The sequence below is a fragment of the Mus caroli genome, chromosome 8 (genome assembly GCF_900094665.2).
Source record: "Mus caroli chromosome 8, CAROLI_EIJ_v1.1, whole genome shotgun sequence".
Lineage (NCBI taxonomy): Eukaryota > Metazoa > Chordata > Mammalia > Rodentia > Muridae > Mus > Mus caroli.
Genome location: NC_034577.1, coordinates 96,127,627 through 96,145,603, shown reverse-complemented (window position 1 = coordinate 96,145,603; position 17,977 = coordinate 96,127,627). Strand labels below are relative to the sequence as shown.

Here is a 17,977-nt window from a genome sequence, read left to right as displayed (position 1 = left end):
TGCAGGCAAAATACTCATATACATGAAGTAATTAAGTCTTAAAAAGTAGCCAAATCTGGGGGGGGAGGGGGTAGAGTAAAGCTTTCTGAACAAGCATGGGTATCTGGGTTTGGATCCATTGCACCCATATAAAAGCCAGGCATAAGCCAGGCATGGGCAGGAACATGTAACTGCAGTGGGGAGAAATGGGGACAGGCAGAGCCTGGTCTAATGTGATAGTCAGCTTAGGTAAATCTGTAAGAGCAAGGTTCAGCCGGAGATCCTATCTCAAAGAGTAAGTGGAGTAATAATTGAGAAAGACACCCTAACATCAACCTTTGGTCTTAACCCATGTCTGCAATAGCTAGTGCACATGCTCATGCCTATGTGGGGGTGGGGTGGTAGAGGTGGCAGGATGGGTGGGGCTTAGTCAAACAAGAGAGGGATGGAGGTGTGGGTAGGGGGGAAAAGAATATTTAGGGACAACGATGTGGTGTTACTCACATGGATGCCCTCACAAGTGGGAGATGATCAGATGGTTCTGAGGTTGCAGGGAGACTATGAAGGGCAGGAAGGTACCTCTCTGATGAATAGGCCCTCATAGGGTCAAGGGGTGGAAACTTCTGCTCCTTGGTGTGTCTGGATCTTCTGTTTCTCACCACAATCCCACATCCAAGGAGAGTCTCACAGATGTCCCTTTTTTGGAGATGTGCAATGGTCAAGTGTCTGCACAGTGCCTCATAGTGTCTGCAGACCAAACCACACTGGTGTAATGGCAAAAGACAGGACACAAGAAACCTGCCTGGGCCGTCTCCACACTCACCTGCAGAGTAGTTCAGGAATCAGCATCCTGTGTGCATACCTAATGCTGTGTCTCACAAAAATGAATCCAATCACCACTTTGGACAGAAATAGAAGGGGATAGATTTTCATATTTATTTATTTGGAGCCAGTGTTTGATATATCACCAGGCTGACCTGGTATGGAGATCTTCCTGCCTAGTTTCCTTAGTGTAAGGGTTACAGTTGTAGAAATGTGCCACTGAAAATGGAGGGTATCTTGATTTAAGTGCCAATGATAGATGGCATTTGACCTTCAGGGACCATAGAGAAGGCCATATATTTCCCATAATTAGTGACCACAGTGCCTGTGGTCTCTGTCCCCATTACTATGTGCAAATGCAATCTCCATTATTTTGGCATTAAGAGGTGTGTCTTAGTTAGGGTTACTATTGGTGTGACAAAATACCATGACCAAAGCAACTTGGGGAGGAAAGGGTTTATTTGGCTTACACTTCCACACCACTGTTCATCACTGAAGGATGTCAGGGCAAGAACTCAAAGAGGACAGGAATTTGGAGGCCTCTGGAGCTGATGCAGAGGCCATGGAGGGGTGCTGATCACTGAAGGATGTCAGGGCAAGAACTCAAAGAGGACAGGAATTTGGAGGCCTCTGGAGCTGATGCAGAGGCCATGGAGGGGTGCTGCTGACTTGTTTGCTCTTCATGGCTTGATCAACTTCCTTTCTTACAGAATCCAGGACCACCAGCCCAAAGGCGGCACCACCTGCCACGGGCTGGGCCTGCCCCCATCAATCACTATTTAAGAAAATACCCTGCAGCAGAGTCTTCCAGAGGCATTTTCTCAATAGAGATTCCCTCCTTTTAGGTAACTCCTAGCTTGTATCAAATTGACATTAAGCCAGCACAGAGGAGTCTGTGTGAGGTGAGCCCCACCACAAGGGAACATCCATCACCAAGGTTAGTGAGATTCTCCCCAGGGACAGCACTAGTAGTTGAGGGCCTGAGAAGTGAGAGGAGAGGTAAAGAGGAGGTGGAGGGGAAGGAGGGAGGAGCCATGCCTACTGTAGCCTGGAGGAAGGTATTATCTACTGCAACTTACCCATCTATTGTTTCTTGTATGTTTGTTGTGTGTAACAGAAGTGACTCATGTCAGGCTTAGCAAGGAACATACATCCAGTAGGGGAAAATTCATAATTGTCGAGTGTATGAACCTAATGACTATGTAAAAGTGTGGGTCCCATGTCTCATTTTAAGGTGTTTGCAAAGTTCAGAATAAGCCCACCTGCACTCAGGACAAACTACAACTCAACTCAAGGGTGTTACAACTCTTTATGTCTGTCCTCAATATCTTTTAGTTCCTGTATCTTTTCAGGAAGAGTCTTGGTCCAGAACTGCAGCCTTCGGGTCTTCAGAGCTCGACCCACAGTAGGCTGGGTGTCCAGCTGCAGGTACTGCTCATCTTGGTCAAACATGGGCCAGTAGGGTAGACCCTCACTGTTGGGGTTCCTGTGAACATGTCCTCCCAGCAGGGAGAGTAAAGGTTACTTTAGGCCCTGTTGAGTTCGGATCATATGGACTAAGTAGTTAGGGAATATGGGACCTTAGAGGCAGATGTCTTGATATAGGCAAACAAAAAGATCTTATTATATTGTCTTGTTCCCACAAGGCAAGCCCTGGATGTCAACCAACTCCTCAGAGGTTAAGGGAGGAGCGTGTTCTCACCCTTGTCGTGCAAAGTTGGCCCAGTACTTCATCATCCTCCTGCTCAGCAGTTCCTCCTGCTCAGTGAAGTCAACTGCAGAGAGGAAGAAATTAAGGGTCCAGATTCCTGTTTCTCATGCAGCTCTTCACTCCACCATCCCAGCAGCCTCACCCTGGTCTCTTCCCTCCCCTCCCCTCCCCTCCCCTCCCTGCTCTTCCCTGCTCTTCCCTTCCCCTCCCCTTCCCTCTCTTTCCCCTTCCCTCTCTTTCCCCTCCACTCGCCCTTCCCTTCCACTTCTTTCCCTTCCATTCCCCTCCCCTCTTCCTCCCCTTTCCTTCCCCTCCCTTTTCCTTTCCATTCATTCCCTTTCATTCTCCTCCCTTCTCTCCCCTCCCTCCTCTCCCCCTCCTCTCTCCCACCTCTCCCCGTCCTCTATCCCCCCTCTCCCTCCCCTCCCCTTTTTCTTCCTTCCTCTTCCCCTCCCCTTCCTCTTCCCCACCCACTACCCAGAATCCACTTCCTGCACCTGCACAATCTGTCTCACTCATCCCAGCCTCACATTTCTACTCCAGAATGTCCTCCTTCCTTCTGATGAAAGGAAGTTACCTAAGGAATAACCACGCCTTTAGAATACCCTTCTCATATTGGGAATCATAGTGCTTGTCGCTAATGTCAGCACTCAGAAGACTGAGACAGAACTTTGATTCATTATGGGTTGGTTACACAGGGCTAACTTGTCTCAAAAAGTCAAAACAAACAAATAAACAAGTACTGTAAAACAACCCATTGTACCACCATGCCTGATTCCATGGCCCACACAGGTAGGGATAGCTGGAGGAAACAGGCAAGAGTGGAAGGGGCTGAGTTTCTAATATCACAACAGCCTTTTGTGATACATCATGGTACATAAGCCACAATGTCTTTACTCTCTGAATCTCAGTCTCCCCATCTGAGCATGCCTGATGGGCTTAGATCCTGGGGAATAAGGATCTCTCACCTTGGGTGCCTTCCCAAAATGATCTGAAGATAAAGAGAATTTCATCACCATGGTCAGCCTTTACATGGGATGGCTTGGAGTCCTTGAAGAAGCTGGGCCGATGCTGGAACTCATAGAAGAAGACAGGGGCATGGGAACCTGGAGGCAAGGACAGACTACAAAAGTGGACTCTCACCAGGGGATGTCTTTCCTCAACTGTGATGACAAGACAGTATCTGGGGCCAAAGCTGCACAGAATCTGAGTAGTGAAATGTGAAACCAGGCTAGAGCAGGGGTCAAGGGAGGGCCTTGGTTGAATCACAGTCTTGGAAATCTTTGCTATATGGTCTTATGATGTTAATGTCACCCACTTTTCATATCACTAAAGTTTGGGAGCTTTCTGTGTCTCAGACAAGTCCCAAGAATTTACTTAGATGAGAGACATTAAGTGCCTGCTATCGGAGGCCCAATACAGAGACATGGGTTGGGGTATGGACACCCCAGAGCTCAACTGGCACCACAGTTCTGAACTCTCCCTGGGTATTAGGCATCAGTTCCAGATATACTTACGTTGAAACTGTGCGACTTGCAGTGCAGGGATCACAAAGGTGAAATCTTCCATCATCTCCGTGAACTGCACTTGGAGAAGCTGAGGGTCCTCATTGTCCCCCATGTACTCCTCCATCAGCAGGTCACTAACTTCAGGAGGCCACATCTAGCCCAGAGGGATCAGAGAGAGTCATATTAGACAGGCCCTGGGGACAGCGAGGCCACTGCCTCAAGATGAAGAGTAGAGCCTGGTATGGGACAAGTTAAATCAAGGGAGGGCCGGGTTCTGGGGACACTCAACCCACAAGCACCATCACAGTTCAGCCTTTGTTCCTGCAGTTTGTTGCATGATCAGGATACATTGGCGATGCCCTCTGTGTTCGTTATTTACAATACCCTGGAAGCCTCACCATCTGGGTTGCCCTTCTCTGCAGGAGAGCTTGCACCATCTGTCTGTCCATTCCCTTTTTGGAGTCAATCATGCTCATGCTCTAAGTGGTAAGAGGGAGACTCTGTGTTGTGGTCAAGATCACATAAAATGAGAAGATAGGCTTTCTGGAGACCAAAGACCTCAGACCCAGGACTCACTGAGGGGATGATCCAGCCATACTCATCATTATTGACACCGATAATGCTGGGGACAGGGTGAAAGTCAGCAGAGGCCATCAGCTCCTGAGGATGTCTGGGTAGGAAAATACCATCCACTGTGCCAGGGATGATCTTGAAGGCCTGAAGGGACATTGATTGTTAAGGAGGAAGGTCAGGTCCTTGGCAATTCTGATGCCAGGCCATAGTTCCCCACTTCTGACTGTGTCATCCCAGGATTGTCACACCCACTCTATGAGGTCTTACAGATGGTTTCCCATGTCCTGGTCTTCAGAGCTCTACCTGGGTTATGAAGGTTGGAATGAAGTCAGTGTCCAAGGGAGTTGAAGGCTACCTAGAGCAGGCTACCTTACATTCTATTGCCCATCTATCCTACCATCCAGTCTAACCTTGTTAATAGCCATAATATCTTCCTCGCTTTTGCCTCGCAGACAGTTCACCAGGGCCTCAGAGTCCACCTGTTCACATCCAGAGAGGTTGGCCACTGTCTGTAAAAGTATCAGGCAAGGGAAGGGTTTGACTCATCCTTCCAGCTAGGGAAGGGCTTGTTCTAAGGTCTCTACTTGGGTTCAGATATCCCTCAAATCTCATAAGGTATAGGCATGTAGATTATGGCTGGTGTGAAATTGTTTCTGTTTCCTTCAGTCACTCCTGTTGATGGACTTTTGCTTATAATGTCATTGATCACCCGTACAGCTTAATGGAATATACAAGCCAGTATGAGGCAGAGAGGGGGTAAATTCTAAGCTTTAGCCATTCAGAAATTCTGGTACAGGAGGCAGTTTCCTGGTTACCTCCACAGTCTTTATTGGTCAGACAGAGAACCAGAGTTTCTAAGGGGGAGATCTGAGATGGCAGCTCAGGGTTGGGGTGGTTGAGGGCACTCACTTGATAGACTACATCAGAGGATAGTGAGATGAGGCTTGATATCAGGGCCACCCCACTCTCCATGATGGCACCGTGGAAAAGTCCTTGGGACACAGGGGATACCACAAGTGAAGAGACACTTGTGCCACCTGCTGACGTGCCAAAAATAGTGACCCGGTCAGGGTTGCCTCCAAAGTAGGCGATGTTCTGTTGGACCCAGCGTAGGGCGGCCACTTGGTCCAGGTATCCCCAGTTACCTCTGGCGTGCTCATCTCCAGTGCTGATAAATGGCAAGGACAGGAATCACAGGGATATACTTACTCTGCTCAGACCCCATTGACAAGCATAGCTCCAGTCTTACCTAAAGAAGCCCAGAACACCTAGGCGGTACTGGATAGTGACCACTATTACATTCTCCATGGCTGCTAGCATGGATCCATCATACATGGAAGCCATGCCTATAACCAGTGAGCCACCGTGGATCCACACCATCACCTGAAGAAATCAAGACAGGTGTCATGTGTCTCCCATATAGCCCAGCTGGGCTTCCCTTCAGAGTCAGTACAACTGGAGCAACTCCCTGCCTAGACAGATACTATGAGTGAGGTGTTCAAGTGCAGTCATGGACACAAGCGTTCTCTGTTTGTAGTCCATTCCAGTATCAAAGCCAGACTTTATTGTTTCCAGAAACATTTGAGGGGAAAACAATAGGGATAGTTTCTTCATTATGTCACTTGAAAATTAATAAAAATTTTATTAAGTCTCATCAATTAAATGAAAAATAATGGCTAGGTCTTTGGTGACTTCAAAGTACAGCCACTGTGCACTTGATGGATCTGCTAGATACCATTTGGTTTGTACGTTGAATTTCAGGAAGAGATTTTTCATTAGGGTTCATGGCATCTGGATCTTCTAGTATTTCATTAGAAGAAATGCTCTCTTACCCCTGAATGAGCATGGCTTGACACTCACAGACAGGTTGGAACCCTCATGGGCATGATCTGGTGCATAGATGTTAAGGTATAGGCAGTCCTCGGACATAGGGAAGGGAGGCAAGGTCAGCTTCAACAGCTTAAAAGCCTGCATATTCATTGCAGTGATGTCCTGCAGACACCTGGTGATCAACCACACAGACAGTCAGCCCAGGGACATAGGGTGACCAGCAACAGACCCTCAGGCTAAATATGCTTCCAAATTTCCACAGGCACGTCCTCTTCTGATGCCTTGCTTACACATGGTCCTTCTCTAACTTCCTGACCATCAAGGTATAGGCTATGGGCTCTGTAGAAGCTAAGATGGAGCACAGACTTCCAGTAAAATCCAGGTTATGGAGGGGCTTGGATCCTACACCTCCTAAAGGTGGGGAATAATGACCTCTAGGAATCCTTTTGACAACCTTTTATTGCAGGTGTTGACAATGACCATGTTTCCTTTTAGCCAACCAGTTCTGCAATAGGACAGCTATGTCACACTAGAGTTCATGAATGAGTGGAGGCTAGTTTCCCACAGGGTACAGAGAACCTCCCTACTTCCAAGTTCAGACTCTTGAGGCCTTCATTTCTTCCATAATCTCTGATTAGAAGTACATTGTGACATCTTGAATGTCAACTTGATGAGATTTAGAATCATTATGGAAACCAACCTCTAGACTTGTTTGTGAGTGGGTTTCTAGGTTAGGTCACTTGAGATTGGAAGACGTGGCCTAGAAGCAGACCGTACTATTCCATTGGCTGGGTCCCTAAACTCTTATTCAGAGATAGTAAGTTGAGTATCAATCTCTCTTTGTCTCTGTCTGTGACTCTGTCTCTCTCTGTCTCTCTGTCTCTCTGTCTCTGTCTCTGTCTCTCTCTGCTTCCTTGTGAGTCAGGCCACAGTGTGACAAGCCACCCCAAATTCCTGCTTCCAAGACTTTCACACCATGATGGGAATTACCTTTGAATTATATACCAAAATAAACTCTTCCTCATTAAATTGCTTCCGCCATGAATTTTATCCCAGCAACAAGAAAAGTACCTGACATACATGTATATGCATTTCTTGTCCAATGACATCTAGCCCCATAGGGCACAGTGACAGTGGAATGTGATGTTTGCGTGGAGTTGTTCTAATTAAGGACCTCCTTTCTGGTGCTGTTAGTTGGGGATCTTAGAGGTTCTTGGAGTCAACGAAAAACTCTTCCAGAGTCTCTCTTTTGGTTGTTAGAGAACACTAGAACGAGCCTAATCACTGCCAAACCCTGAACTAAGAGGCTGGCGGAGTCCTTGTACTCTCTTAATATTATAAAGTTCTTCTGAAAATACTCCCAGGACACCAGGGCACTTTTCCCCTGTACCATGGAAAAGTGCTGTGAGCTTAAGGTGAGGAGCCATGGAAGTCTGGCCCAGAGTTCACAGCACTCATCCATCCCAGGGTCACAGGAGAACTTACATGGCCGGATGTGATGTCCCATCTCTCACACCACCCCATGGTTCAGGTGGCTCAGGGGGTGCAAAGCGCAGTGGTCCTACAGGAGGCTTAGCAAAGGGGATTCCCAGGAAAGAGTGGACACCCACATCAAGGTCCTTCATATGGATGAGGCTGCCCCGTATCTGGCCTGTGTGTGTGGTCCTGATGGGACTAGTTGAGTCCTGGCCTGTGGATGCAGAAGTGACATCAAGGTTGGGTCTGCATAATTAGCTGCCACCACAGTAAGGTTTTCCCACCAACTTTCTTGTCACCTCCAGTTCAGCCTTTCTCAAAGAGCAAGATTAGCAAATGTTAGTCTCACACACTTATTATCTGTTACAGGGGCCTCACCTCGCTCCTGTTCATGATTCTATTGGTTTGAATTTGAAAATCAAAAGGGGGCTCTTGAATATTGAGTGCTCAGATTTGGGGATACATCCGGAGAACTCTGTATACTGAAAAATCACTGAAGTGAACCTTGAAATGGATAGTTATGGTATTGTAACACATTACCTCAAAAGCTGTGATATGAGGATGACCTGCTTGTAAGATCGGATGCTGGTACAATGGCAGCACAGCAGTTGTTGGAGTAACCAAGCACCATCTGATTGGATTTAAGGCCCACTCTGTGAGATGGAACCCATGCCAGAAACTGCTTGGGTGATTTAGAACCTGAGACTACCTAGCCCGAGTACCTAGGGGAAAGACCAAATGCTGTTCTTCAGGAACTTAGCAATAAAATGACTCTTAATGACATTCTGCTATACTCATAGGTCTTGCTCAGCCATCATCATAGAAGCTTCCTCCTGTAGTATGGGAACAAATAAAGAGACCTGGACACTGTGCAGTGAGGGAGAGAGAGACCTTTGCGTGTTCTCTCCATCAAAAGGTATGTCTCCATCAAATCCTTCCCTGCAGGGATCAGGAGACTCTGCAGGAGAGGAGGTGAAGGATTGTAAGAGCCAGTGGTGATAAAAAGGCATGGAGGAAATAAGGCCTTCTAGACACAACTGGGCTGACACACAAATGAACTCAGAGAGATGGAGGCGGCATGCACAGGTCAATGCCAGTTGGGATCCCTAACCCAGAAGCTATGTTTAGTCATAAGCACTCACAAAAGAAAAGTCAGTTTTCTCTAATGAAGTATCACTGGGCATACAAACCTCACTTAAGGGCAAGCCCCATGCCCAGCAGTAGATGGTCAATGCAAAATGAATGCAATTATATTTTTGGTGTTCTCCCCCCCTCCATAACTCTTTGTGGTGTGTGTGTTAACTGTATAGATCTTTTACTTATATATTATAGTTTCCAATTTTGTGTTTTTATGGGATTTCTGTGTGTTTAAATACCCATGTCTCTGTGTCTGTATGTATTATGTATTTCTTTGGCTTTCTTTTCCTGTTATTTTTTCCTATTCAGATTTGTCGTCATCATCATCATCATTGTCATCATCATCATCATCATCATTGTATGCCTGTTTGTTTTCTAATGAGATAGAGCAAAAGAGATGGATTTGGGTGGATATGGAGGATCTGGGGAGAGTTAGGGGAGGAAAACCATAATCAGAATATATTGCATGAAAAAATCCAATAAAAGAATTTAAAAAGGAAAAATTAGAATAAAAACCTCCAGATACATATCCAGTGTTGGCTAGTTTGTCACAACATTACAAAGCAAACTCAGACATAAATTTGGTACCAAGCATAAAGCTGCTTCATAATAGTACCTGAAAATGTGGAAATGGGATTGGAACACAATAGTGTCCAAAGACTGGAAGGGTTTGGAGAGACAATCTACAAGTCTTACTTTGCTGTAACGAGAACATTATAAGTTGTTATGGTGAGGGCTTTGATGACAAGCGGCTAGGAAGGACCTTAGACTTCATAGATGGTTTACATGGCCACGTTCAGAATGCCAATAGCAGTGCTGACAGTCAAGACATATTAAGAAAGTCCCAGAAGAAAGTGAGAACCATCCATTGTAAACTAGACTGAAGGCCACCTGTGTCCAATTATTACCAAGAAGTTGGCTACATTGTATCCATATTCTAAAGCTCATAGAGAGTCAACTTTAAGAGTGATGCCCACAAGTGTTTGGAGAAAGATGTTTTTAAGTAAACCACAGAGGGAATGATGTGAGTCTTCCGGACCATATTTAGTGAAATTCACAATAATCCCTGGCAAGGGAGGCAGAGTTTAGGAATCTGAAAAGTCACATCATGTCTATGCTAAAAGCAAAAAGGCTTCTCTGTAAGACTGTGACGGCATGCTGGGTGGTGGTAGTAATAACGCCTTCAATCCCAGCACTCAGGAGGCAGAGGCAGGTGAATCTCTGAGTTCAAGGCCAGCCCAATCTATAGACTAAGTTCCAGGACAGCCATGGCTACACAGAGAAACCCTGTCTCAAAACAAAACAAAACATAACAAAACAAAACAAAACAAAACAAAACAAAACAAAACAAAACAAAACCAACAAAAAAAACCAAAGTGGGAAAAGATGTTGGGGCTGGAGAGATGGCTCAGCAGTTAAGAGCACTGGCTGCTCTCCCAGAGAATCAGGGTTCAATTCTCAGCACACACATGGCATCTCACACCTGCCTATAACTCCAGTTCCAGGGGATCTGACACCCTCACAAAGACATAGATGCAGGCAAAGCACCAATACACATAATATAAAAATAGATAAATCATTAATTTAAAAAAGTATATGAAGGCACGGAAGAATGTGCTATGGGTAGAAGGAAGCCAGGCTCAGAGGAATGCCCCATAACAATGGGAAAAAAAAAGCATTCTGAAGACATCACAGAAATCCTCCATTTTGCTAACACATTCTCCCTCTAGCTTCCTACTAGCACAAACAGGGAGGCTTTGGAAGGTTCAGAAAACAGAGCTTTTCATGTGCTCATTGTTCAGGGTAGCTTTAGGATTCTGCTCCTTAGATTACGGTATGATGCTGCATGTCTACTCTAGCCACGGTTGAGCCAGCCTCTGGATGGCTCTTGACACTGACCCAAAAGGGATCAAGTAGCAACAGATCTTTGTGTGTTTACCTTGTCACAGAATTCCAGGTCTATTAGTTCATAGTAGGTTCCACTGGGATGTCTACGAACACCCCAGGAGGCTCCACCCCAGAGGCACTGTCAAGGTTCCCCCCAGAATGCCTTGCTAGCTGTGAGGGTGGGACCATGGCTCTTGAGATTCTGGAACTATGCAAAATCAGGCAATTGGCAGCAGCAGCAGCAGCCTCTGAAAGCCAGGAGGCCATGGCACACACTGGGAGAGAGCACCAGGGTGGGGGTTTGAATACGAATGCTCTCCTAATGCCCAGATGTTTGAATATTTGATCCTCAGTTGGTGGCGCTGTTTCAGTTTGTTTGGAAGGAGTGATTTCGCTGGAGGAAGTCACTAGACATGGGGCTTGCTTTTGAGGTTTCAAAAACTATGCACCATTTTCCATTTCAGTCTCTTAGAGTGTGAGATGTGAGCTCTACACTCTATCTGTCGCCAAATCTGCATCTGACTGCCATGGTAGCTTTGCCATTCTGGACTTGTATTTTTCTGAAACTATAAGCCCCAATAAACCCTTCCTTGTATAAGTTGCTTTGGTCATGTGACAGGAATAAAAAAAAGTAACTAGTATAGCAAGCAATGTCACATGGATGGGGACACTTGAGTCTCTGGGGTCCAGTGCCTGTTCCCATGAGCACAGCATGCTGGACTTGCAGTTTTGAGAGACTGTCTCTCCTGCTTGTTTTTGAGTTTTCTTGGGCCCTGACACTCTTTTCTATTTTTCTGTTCATTCTTTTGCAATGGAAGTGTTCGAGGCAGTTTTCTATCATTATAAAAAACAAAAACAAACCAAACCAAAACAAAACAGAATAAGCCCATCATGACTGAAGGCAACTTAGAGGAGGCAGGGGCTTATTTCATCTTACAGCTTACAGTCCTGAAGGGAAGGCAAGGGCAGCAACTCAAGGCAGGAACTGAAGCAGAGACCAGGGAGCACTGGTTCTCCACCTGTGAATATCTTGCATATCAGATTATATACATTGCAATCATAACAGTAGCAAAATTACAATTATGAAGCAGCAACAAGTTCATTTTATGGTTGGGTATCTTCACAACATGAGGATCATATAAAAGGGTCCCCGCATTAGGAAGGTTGAGAACAGCTGCCCTGAAAGAATCCCATCCACTGGTCTATTCTTCATGCTTTGCCTAGCCTGCTCTCTTACATATAATAAAGGACCCAGGGGAGGCAGTTTTCATAATGAGCTGGACTCTCCCACATTAATCATTAATCAAGAAAATGCTCCCACAGACTTGCCTACAGGCCAATCTGCTGGAATTCATTTCTCAGTTTAGATTCCCTTTCCCCAGATATCTTTAGGATTGTGTCAGGCTGGCAAAAACCAACCGGCACACAGACTGCTTACTCTGCGCCTGTTTCATCATTCACTTTTTCAACTATCAACTATCAAACTTGTTTTTTGAAGACTCCCAGCTAGAAGGGATTTTCCTTGAATTTCGGATGGGACTTAGGACTTTGGAATCATGTCCAAAGGAGTTAAGGGACCAAAAGCATGGCCTGGGCATATTTTGTACTGTGAGAAGGACATGAATCTGGGGACTGGGATACTATGCTATGATGTGGGTCTATTTTGTCCCTCAAAGGTTCATATCCTGGATGCTTACTCTAGGGTGCTGCTGTTGAGGTAGTGGAGCCTTTAAGAAATAGTGTCTAGTGGGAGGAGCCTGATTCATGGATGTCCTCATACAGGGATTACTGCTGGAGTTTTGAAGCAGGTTAGGTCTTGCAGTGAGAGAGAGACAGAACTCTCAGACAGGAGTAACAATGGCCATTCCCAGGGCAGATTGTTTCTTTCACCGTGAGTGCTCTCTCCTACATGTTCCTACTGTGAAATGCCATCAGCGTGTTGTGACATAGTTAGGAGACCTCCACAGAGCCTCACTGGAGTGAGCCACCTGATCATGGATTTTCAAACTCTCAATTGCGGCCTAAACAAAACCACTTCCCCTGCCACAGTGCTCCAACCCGCTGAGATTTCCATGTGAAAAGCCACACTCCCCCTTCCCTGCCACATGCTGCCCACACAGGGTTTCATGTGGAAAGAGATTTCTACCCATGAGGTTTAACTCCATTTGCCAGCCACCAACGCCTCATGCTGGCTGTGCTTGGTACAGCAATAGATAAGAATATGCTATAATATTCACAACGTTAGACTTGTCAAATTAACTGATTATTTTTGAAGTGAAGCCTTCTATTGAGTGATATTAGGGATCTCTAACTTGTATTGTGAGGTGATCTCTGTGTTAGGCAGGATTAAATTGTGATGACAGAAATAGAGGGAATCTGTAATTATTTTGGTTGTAAGTAAGGGCCAGAGACTTCATTCATTCTTAGATAAACTCCCGAGCTCTGTGTGTGTGTCCCAGGGACCTTGATATTTCCTGTGGAAGGACCAGGAGCAGATGAGACAGAAGAGGGCAGGATCCACATGTGTGCTCTTCTAAGACTTGTTAATGATGCTTTCTGATGTGGGCTCAAGCTAAGGACCATTTAAAAGGGGAGCCATTAGGGAGGCTGATCATACCTCTTGCCTGGAGGGTCCTGGTGACTTTTGAGAGTGGTATCGAATCATAGGAGGGAAAAGGCCATTGGAGGTAAGGCACGAAGGATAGGCAAGTGGCCTTCCTCCTGGGCAGAGTGGAAATGGGTGGCAGGAATTAGGGCCTTCAGGAGGGGCCCTTGAGGGGGAGAGGATAGAGATGGAGGGACATGCTCTGATGTTCTGCCCACTTAACTCCAGATAAGGTGCAAACTGCTTGGCAGGCACAGAGTGCTCTCCCCCTTCCCCTAAAAGCTGAGTCATGCCACTGTCCCAGCCCGGCCAGATATTTGATGTAAAAGGAATCCTGTGACCTCTCAGCTCTAGTTTCAGCTGCAGGACTGGGCTCCTTTATTGCCAAGAGCAAGTAATCTTACGTGAGTACCTCTGAGAAAACCATGCTAACACTCTGGCTAGGGCAATGTTACATTAGAGTCAAATGGCCATGGAGGGCATGGTCGTGTTGTTTAGTACTTGCCTGTAGCTTAGCTATAGGGGATGTCCTGACTCACCATCTTGAGTCTGTCTGGTCTTGTTAATCTGCCACTCCTCAAAACCCCCTCCTTTTCAGTTCCATCCTTGAAGGCGAGCATCCTCAGGTAGCCACTATGCTTTTAGCTTCAGGTGGCCACCTTGACACTTGCAGAGCATCACACAAGTGAGCAATGAGCTTCACCATTTCAGCCCTTCTTTGCCCATTTCCTCCCTTACTCTCCCTTAGTCTCTGCACAGTTTGGCAGCTCTGACATAATTCCCTTCACTCCCCTGAGAGCCTCACCCTGGACCCGGAGGAGAAGCAGGAGCCCACAGGCCGCAGTGGTTAGCCGAGCATGAATTTGTTCCAGTCTCATGGTTGGTACACAGGCGTGAGTCTGAACTTCTGTAGGGCAGGTCAGGCTTTACCTGAAGGCAACTGAGGACTGGAGCTGGAGTTTGGACCCTGCAGAGTGTGGGCAGGGCTCTGGGTGGGGCCTGGCAGGGTGGGTACTGCAGGAGAACGACTCTGAGCAGACTGGGCTTGTGAAAGCCAAAATCAGCAGACAGGGATTATAGACACCTCCACACTTCCTGTGTTTTTTTTTTTTTTTTTTTTTTGACCTCCTCTGAAGGTGCTATGTGGCTTCTACAGCCCCTTAAACACAGGGACCTGCACCTGCAACCACTAAGGGTAAGGACATGACAGTCACAGGTCGAAGGAAGGTGTCAGGGATGAGAAGACAGAGCAGAAAGCTGATGCTAGAGAAATCGAAGGGCTTCTCTGAAGAGACACACCCGCAGTGACCCACATTAGAGAATGGCCACACCTATTGTGGGGCGAAGGGAGCTGGGAGGGCAAATACAGGCAGCTACGACGGTTCCTTCAATCCTGAAAACTTCTCCTTCGTTTCTGGATTCATGATTTACTTGTTTCTCCTGCCCTGGTCTCTTAATCCCCATAGTCATGGTGTGAAAATCTTCATGGGCTCTTCCTTGGTCTCAGGGACATTTCTGTATGTGTGCATGCACACACAGACACACACACACACAGACACACACACAGACACACACACACACACAGAGAGAGAGAGAGAGAGAGAGAGAGAGAGAGAGAGAGAGAAATAAAATAAAATAAAAGAGTCCAGGCAGAGCAGGAATGTTGACTAGTGTGAATAGTCCCAAAACTTGGGAAGTGGAGGCAGGTGAATCCTGAGTTTGGTTACATCATAGTTACACAGGAAGGCTGAGTGTCAACAGACAAAATCCAAACAAGCAAAATCATAATAACAACGATAACAGTAAAAGCAACAATAATAAACAAAACTAACTAACTAACTAACTAACTAACTAACTAACTAACTAACTAGATAAAAGTCCAGGTGAGTATCTGCAATTGAATATCAGTGCATGCCCGCCCCTAGTAATTCTTCTAGCTAGGCCCTACCTCCTAAAGAATCCAGTGGTCAAACTATTCCCCTAGCTATACGAATATTTTGTTCAAAAGAAACTACCATTTTGTTTTCAGATTATTTAATCATAGGGAAAAGTTAAATTCAAGGTTCCAGGCTTTAGGGGAGCTGGGGACTTCCCTATAGCTGAACGGCTTCTGTTGAAAACAGTTGTCTAAGTACAGCCATCTCAATGACAACTTTTCCACCTTCCTGGCAGTTTTAAACAAGTTCACGTTCCCAGGCCTAGGAATGACCGCTTCTTTGTCTCTTTATCACTCTGAGCTCTGGACTTAATATCTAGGAGAATGAATTAAGGACCTTGAAGCCAAGTGCCCTGGATATGACCCAGTCTCCAACAGGTTTAACCCATAATGTCAAAATACAATTGGATAACACCGCCCCTCTCTCCTTGCTCTGTGTTCCTAACCTATAAAAATGTTGCACAACATCCCTTCAAGGACACGGTTCAGATCCTGTACTGGCTGCCCGGTTCCCTGGGCGCTCAGAAAATAAAGCTTGCATTTTTGAGCTTCCCCATCTGTAAAGGGAGTTTTCTTGGCTTCCACCCCGAACCCAACAACATGAGCCTGTGTGAATTGTAAATTCAAACCATAGCAACTACTGAAAGTCTAAAAAGTGCTGCAAGATTGCTGTTGGTGACGTGTCCTGTGTACTCAGAGAAATGATAGCCACACAGCAGTGGGTTTACAGCAGTAGGACTCAGTGAACCCCTTCGAGTCTCGGAGTCTCGTCAAAACACACTGGAGACTTGGTCTTGGCGCTGAGGTGCCTACCTATCAGTCATGCAAGCTCCCAACACCAGGGGCCAATGCTGGTTCTTGTCACAAATGAAACCCCACAGACCCTGAGTGAAGGTGAGAGTTAAAGTTTATCATCAGGGAGAAGAAGAGAGCACCTGAGAGTGAGGGCAGCGCACAGGGTCTGTGACACCACAGTCACTAGGGTTCCCACCTGACAGGAAGGGCCCAGAGATTCATTTACCATGTCCTGTTTTACAAAGAGGAGGGAGATGCAGGGGGTGCAGGGGATGCAGGGGAAGCAGCACAAGTTGCTGGTTGTCTGCCTCTGAGTTTTTTCTAGGAACCAGGAAAGTCTTCAGTTGCAGTGGGCCAGTGCAAGTCTTCAGGGTTGAAGCTCCAGCCTGACTGCCTGGCAGGGTCCTGCCAACTACTGGTCTCACCAGGAACCCAGCAATACATTAAGGCTCCAGTGAGAGTTTCCCTCTGCACTGCTTCTTAAGGCTCAGCATTAACCCCATCTATTCCCTGGTGTGCTGGGCAGTCAGCACAGAACTCTTCATGGCTCACTATGATTGGTAGCAGTGCAGTGGTTGGGAAAGGGGGACTTTGTCCTGGGGAAGCTGGCCCAGGTAGGGCAAGTTGGTGAATGGCAGAGGAATGGGCTAGTCCCAGGGCCTAGAAGACATAAAACGCTAGCTAGCCCTTAATGACAGAGAAAGTGGCTTAGGGGAGCGAAAGTGCAGACAAAGCAAGCAGAATTTTGCACCTTCGTATCACAACAGAGTGCAAGAGACTTTATACTCCTGGGGTTGAAACATTTAAAGAAATCAATCGCATGGGCTTTCAAGAAGATTAGGGGATGATGATCAAGAAGTCACAAAGGGCAGGAAGACACTTCCATACAAGGAGAAGCTTGCTCAGGGTGCTAGGGACAGGAATCTCTATTGATACCTAGTGATATACAAACCACCCCCATTTCTGGGACACACTCCAAAGACAAATGTCTTCACAGAGGTGGCAGCCTCATGCAAGTGTGGGCTCCACACTATCTGCAGAGCTCCCGACATGAAGAGCAAACCTCAGGAAACAGGACACTAAGAAACCCCTCTGCTCAATTCCCTAACTCCTGGCCCTTGAGGGTCTCATAAGCATGCCTAGTCTTCTGCAGGCTTTTATAAAAGAAACAAATAAAATTTCACACACAGGGACAATATGTAGGGATTTTTTCCCCATTAGTTGGCATTCTTAGTGGTGGATGTCAGAGATCAATATGAGCTATAATCTGAAAGCCACAGGATCAAATTTACTTGCTGAGATCTAATTTCTAATCCAATGCTATTAAGAGTTGTGAAGATCTGGGAAGATCAAGATTACCATATTTGCTCATTTTAGCCAGTGAGGAGGCAATGTGAACTCTTTTGAGTCAGAGACTCAACTCATACCACACAGAAATCTGATGGCATTTGACTTATAAACTTCTGCTATTGGTGTGTTATCTAGCTTACCATTTTTAAGAGAGATATTGGCTTTACTCTGTTGCTTAGGGTGACTGGTGCTTTTTTTTTTTGATTTTTAATATTTTTATTACATATTTTCCTCAATTACATTTCCAATGCTATCCCTAAAGTCCCCCATAGCGCCCCCCACTTTCCTACCCACCCATTCCCATTCTTTTGGCCCTGGCATTCCCCTATATTGGGGCATATAAAGTTTGCAAGTCCAATGGGCCTCTC

General features: G+C 46.2%; 1 protein-coding gene across 1 annotated transcript in view; it reads right to left on the bottom strand.

Moving 5' to 3' along the window:
- Positions 1-2,091: 2,091 nt before the first annotated feature.
- Positions 2,092-17,977, bottom strand: part of LOC110299699 (cocaine esterase) — a 29,663-nt gene continuing 13,777 nt past the window's right edge. Inside the window, exons 13-24 of the mRNA XM_021169466.2 lie at positions 14,334-14,452; positions 7,909-8,113; positions 6,454-6,595; positions 5,843-5,976; positions 5,503-5,761; positions 5,004-5,102; positions 4,597-4,737; positions 4,419-4,499; positions 4,030-4,174; positions 3,481-3,618; positions 2,504-2,576; positions 2,092-2,287 (exon numbers count right to left, since the gene is read on the bottom strand). Coding sequence (XP_021025125.2) covers positions 2,101-2,287; positions 2,504-2,576; positions 3,481-3,618; positions 4,030-4,174; positions 4,419-4,499; positions 4,597-4,737; positions 5,004-5,102; positions 5,503-5,761; positions 5,843-5,976; positions 6,454-6,595; positions 7,909-8,113; positions 14,334-14,452 — 1,723 coding nt within the window. The 3' untranslated portion in view covers positions 2,092-2,100. The remainder of the gene's footprint in view (positions 2,288-2,503; positions 2,577-3,480; positions 3,619-4,029; positions 4,175-4,418; positions 4,500-4,596; positions 4,738-5,003; positions 5,103-5,502; positions 5,762-5,842; positions 5,977-6,453; positions 6,596-7,908; positions 8,114-14,333; positions 14,453-17,977) is intronic.